The 5,233-nt window shown below is 44.3% G+C and overlaps 1 protein-coding gene across 1 annotated transcript; it reads left to right on the plus strand.

Annotated features, from left to right (window-relative positions):
* Positions 1-400: 400 nt before the first annotated feature.
* On the plus strand, positions 401-2,489 carry LOC135619638 (beta-1,4-xylosyltransferase IRX9-like). The gene is made up of 3 exons (XM_065121842.1): positions 401-1,127; positions 1,318-1,585; positions 1,806-2,489. Exons 1-3 carry the CDS (start codon positions 454-456, stop codon positions 1,959-1,961), a joined length of 1,098 nt encoding a protein of 365 aa, XP_064977914.1. The 5' UTR covers positions 401-453; the 3' UTR covers positions 1,962-2,489.
* Positions 2,490-5,233: the final 2,744 nt, after the last annotated feature.

Here is a 5,233-nt window from a genome sequence, read left to right on the forward strand (position 1 = left end):
CACTAATAATAATGGTTGCAATCTTAATCTCAACTATAAAACATAATTAAGAGTGAGTGGGTCCCACAACATGTGGCACATATACAAAAATTGAGCTTGGTCCAAGACTGAAGGGAGTGTCTTAGCCTTCCTCATTCAAGCAATTAATGGGGTACATGTTAGGTGATGCATCCCATCCCACCACCAAATCCTCCTCCTTCCCCTTCACCTTCCTTCAGCTCCAAGGGATGACTTGTGACATCAAAAGAAAGCGAAGGCATAGCTTTTCTTTTGAGAGCAAAAGAGACTTGAAATTATTTGGTGTCCAACAATGAGAGCCCAACACAAAGCCAACAAAAAGGAGACCTCGTCACCCCACCTAATGCTTCCGACAATTCTACCGTTGCCCTCCCGCCCTCTTTAAACTGTTCTCCCACCCTCTCCCCCCCTTGTCCTTTGTCTTCCTTCTCCTCCATGGGCTCCTCGGATCGATCCAAGAAGAGAACCCACCTATGGAAGAAGGCGCTCCTCCACTTCGCCTTGTGCTTCGTGACCGGCTTCTTCACCGGCTTCGCCCCGACCAGCACCGCCTCCCTCTTCTCCCGCCACGACGCCTCCATTCGGCCTGCGACCGCTGACTCCTTCAACCGGAGCCTGATGGCCGAGATACCCGCCGAGACGCCTGCCGCGAGCGAGCGGCTCGGACCTGCGACCGCTGACTCCTCTGTCAACCGGAGCCTGATGGTCGAGACACCCGCCGAGACGCCGGCCGCGAGCGAGCGGCTCGAGCGAGGGTCCGAGAGGCAGCTGATCGTGGTCACCACGACCCAGTCCGGCGACCGCCTGCAGGGGCCGCTCCTGAGGAGGCTGGCCGACACGTTGAAGCTGGTGCCGCCACCGCTGCTCTGGGTCGTCGTCCAGGCCCGCGCCGCCGCGCCCGAGACCGCCGAGGTGCTGAGGAGGACCGGCGTCGTGTACAGGCACTTGACCTTCGACGCGAACTTCACCGACCCGGCGGCGGAGGCCGACCACCAGAGGAACGTGGCCCTGAACCACATTGAGTATCACCGGCTCACCGGGATCGTCCACTTCGCAGGCGCCTCCAACGTCTACGATCTCCGGTTCTTCCAGGAGATGAGACAGATCGAGTACGAGTTCTCTGCCTTCTCTTCCTCATCTCGACTCCAACTACCAACCTCTACAGTCACGATCGTTTCCCGTTCTTCCAAGAAAACGCATCAAGGATAAGAGAAGAAGCTTTTTTGCTTGGCTCTCCTGAAATTAGCATTACAATTCTGCCTGTTCTCGCTAAAAGATCTGCATCCAAACAAAATGCAGGGGATTTGGGGCATGGCCAGTGGCGCTGGTATCAGCAAACAGGAAGAGAGTGGTGGTGGAGGGGCCGATCTGCAACTCCTCCAAGGTCGTGGGGTGGCTCTTCAGGGACTTGGCTAGTGACAAGATTGGTCTCGGTAGTCTCCTGACTGATGCTGACATGAAAGCGAAGCCTCCAAGGATCAACATCTCAGGCTTTGCCTTCAACAGCTCCATACTCTGGGATCCTGAGAGATGGGGCCGAGCCACCTCTGTGCCGGACACATCCCAGGTTTGTCAATCTGTGCAGAGACTTTCCAACCTTGATCTCAAAGGTTTGAGGTGTCATTTGCTCAATCATTAGTTTCATCTACTCTGTTCTTCTTCTCCACATTACCAAACCGCACAAGATTCTGCAGCAGCGTCTTCCAGGATGAGCTTAGTATAATCCTTAATTCTTTTGCAGACAGAATGGAAGCCTTCTAACGTTTGTCTGACGACTGTTATTGCAGGACTCGATCAAATTCGTCCGAGAGGTGCTACTAGAAGATGAGACCAAGTTGAAGGGCATTCCTGCTGATTGCTCCAAGATCATGCTGTGGCATCTCTACATTCCAAGAGCCACCAATCTGCCCTCCCACCACCAAATCCAGAATGCAAGCAGATGAGGAGAAGAAAGATAAGTCATGTAAATGGAGAGAGAGATTCATTGTTACTTTTGCCAATTTTGGAGGAGGAAATTAGCCATCTTCCAAACTACTATTATTTATTGTTAGTTCTCAATATTCTTTAGCTGGTGTTGGTCACCATACTCAGTTTAAGGAACACTTAAAGTATAAGACAGGAATGATCAGACGAAGGCAACTCATCGTTCATCTCCAAGTCTTATTCCATGTACAAGCAGCTGCTGGCATTTTAAAGGCCCCAAGAACTCAACAGGAATGATCATGGCATGTGCAGGGGAAGAGCATCTGAGTTGGTGAGCTTGGAATCCAACCATGTGTGCTGCAGCCACCGACTGATCATCTCCATGCAATAGAATGCGATTGAAGAAAGCTGTGTGTTGGAGGTAGAAACAATGTCATGTTGGTCTCCACTCAACCACTTCTTTGGCTCTCTGTGATGATTGATCAATGGACACGAGGAAGAAGAGTTGCTTTCACTCACAAAGCAACCGCATGCCATGCCTTCCTTCACGTGCACACAACTTCATCATCACCATGCATATACCTTCAATTATTATTCCAAATTCAGCTGAAATAAATATGATGAAAACTATAGATTATGCACAAATATCGGAAAACATTCTTGGATTAGCTGAAGCTAAACTCATGTTTGTATGTAATGACAAGAAAAGAGTCTCTTTGATGGTGATCCAGTACAAGTTCTTAAAATTTTCGATATTTTTTTTACGACGAATAATAATAATAATAATAATAATAATAATAATAATAATAATAATAATGTTATACATGACATTAATACTATTATAGATTGGGAAGGATCTTCTTTAGCAAATGATTCCTTTGAGGTTTTACTCCTTGCAAAAAATAGCACCCCTTCAACAGATGCCATGAATGAGCTTTTACTTTCTCTCTAATTTCATAAGATGCATATAATATGATCATCTTATATCCCTTACCAGGCATCATGAACAAGGAAAAAGAAGCCATGAACATTCATGTGGTCATTGGCCATGTTGACTCTGGCAAATCAACCTCTACTGGTCACAAGGAATCAGCTAAGAGGTACAAGAGATCATTCAACATGAGATGCTCAACTCATGCAACAAGCTGGAATGTTCTTTCCAATCAAGAACATTTCAAATATATTTTTCATTCTTTTTTTTTCTGCCACATAAATTGATATGCTGCTTCTATTGTTAATGAATTTTATTAATGAAGATGCTTTCTATTTTGTACCTTCATGTTGTGGCCAAAGTATTAGCACAGCTTGGTTCGCCCCGAGTGTATATGATCGTTAAGCTGGAGCATGTTGACATGAGGTCTAGTTGAGCGAACGTAAGTCTTATTCTCCGGGTGAAGGCTGAAGATCGCTCCTTCAGCTGTTCGTCAGGTGCTTATACACAAGTCAGAATTAGGAGAGGGATTCTTAATTTGACTTCTCCAATGCTTGAATTAGCAAGAGTTGAAGATAGGAGAGTTAGAGTATGTGAGTATGAGGTCCGACCCCAGTGTTATTCCCAGGAATAGCTTTTATACCTGTTGTCGTGTGTTGACGTACGTAATTGTTAATAGTCGCTAGCGTCTTTATAGGCAGATATTTAAAGGCATCGTCGTCATGGGTGGTCAGCTCGTATGTTGGGATGCAAGAGTAGTCTGATATGTCTGGCCCTGTTTTATTCGACGTTGCTCTACACCTTTAGAGTAGCTTAGGACGGGGCTGCACTAGTCTGTACAACCTCAAGCGGTGTTGGTGCAGTGTGCTAGCGGCGTGGATGGCAGGCAGGTGCCTCATTTAGATCTGGGGTGTTGAGTTGTCTCAATACACCATTTTAGCCTTGGAACATCGTGCTAGGTCCGCCGTGGCAGCCGACATGTCCGTGGAGTGGATGCCATACCACTTCCTTCACCTTTGCGATAGGCACCTTTGAGTAGCTTCTATCGGTTGAGATTTGATTCATAGTTATCTATCTAGATTGTTATCATGATCTAGTGGTTACATGATGATTTCAATAACCACTTCAATCATGATCTAATAGTTATAAGGTGGTTTCATTAACCACCTCATGATCTAGTAGTTATAGGGTGGTTGTCACTAGGTCCTATAAATAGGAGCGTAGTTCATCTAGCAATAGATATAGAGAAAGAGACAGATAGATAGAGAGTCTGTGTGCACTTGGTATCTTGTAAGTGTTCCTCCTGCTTTTAATACTACAACAGTTTTCTTGAGTCGAAAGGATTATTTTTACTCGTATCGTAGTATTCTGTTTTTCCTTGCTCCTCCTTCCCCAACATTTGTGGTATCAGAGCCTAGTTTCAATCTGAACTGGGCATTATGGCTTTCAATGGCAATTCCATGTCTCAACCCCTTATCCCCATCTTCTCGGGCAAAAGTTATGAATTTTGGAGTATCAAGATGAAGACTCTATTCAAGTCTCAAGATCTTTGGGACTTAATAGAGAATGGATATGCAGATCCAGATGACGAAATCAGGCTAAGGGAGAATAGAAAGAAGGACTCAAAGGCATTGTTCTTCATTCAACAAGTTGTACATGAGACGATCTTCTCAAGAATTGCAGTAGCGACAACCTCAAAGCAAGCTTGGTTGATACTTCAAAATGAATTTCAAGGCTCATCAAGGGTGATTACGGTAAAACTTCAAACCCTCCGTCGTGAGTTTGAAATTTTGTTCATGAAAAGCAATGAATCGGTGCAAGATTTTCTTTCTCGAGTGACTGAGATTGTTAGTCAAATGAAATCTTATGGTGAATATCTTCCTGATCATATAATTGTTGCAAAAGTTTTGAGAAGTTTAACTCCAAAATTTGATCATGTTGTTGCCGCAATTGAGGAATCAAAAGATTTATCTACTTATTCATTTGATGAACTAATGGGTTCCTTGCAAGCACATGAAGTAAGGTTGAACAGGTCACTTGAAAAAAGTGAAGAAAAAGTATTTCAAGTTAAGGGAGAGTCAATGTCATTATTGTAAAAAGTTTGGTCACATGAAGGCAGATTGCTGGAAAAGAGAAAAGCAAGCAAGCTATGTGGAGAAAAATGAAGAAAATAGTAAGTTGTTTATGACTCATTCACAAATTCATAACATCTCAAATGATATTTGGTTTTTGAATAGTGGATGTTCTAATCATATGTCAGGCATAAAATCAATATTTAGATATATTGATGAGACTCACAAGTTGAATGTTAGACTTGGAGATAACAAGCAAATCCAAGTGGAAGGGAAAGGAATAATTGAG

This window comes from Musa acuminata, chromosome BXJ2-8, assembly GCF_036884655.1.
Source record: "Musa acuminata AAA Group cultivar baxijiao chromosome BXJ2-8, Cavendish_Baxijiao_AAA, whole genome shotgun sequence".
Taxonomy (NCBI): Eukaryota; Viridiplantae; Streptophyta; class Magnoliopsida; order Zingiberales; family Musaceae; genus Musa; species Musa acuminata.

Excerpts from the sequence above, each read along its gene's own strand:
- LOC135619638 (XM_065121842.1), top strand. The coding sequence starts at position 454 with ATGGGCTCCTCGGATCGATCCAAGAAGAGAACCCACCTATGGAAGAAG. Across the intron at positions 1,128-1,317 it reads CAGGAGATGAGACAGATCGA|GGGATTTGGGGCATGGCCAG; the intron begins GTACGAGTTCTC and ends AACAAAATGCAG. Across the intron at positions 1,586-1,805 it reads CTGTGCCGGACACATCCCAG|GACTCGATCAAATTCGTCCG; the intron begins GTTTGTCAATCT and ends CTGTTATTGCAG.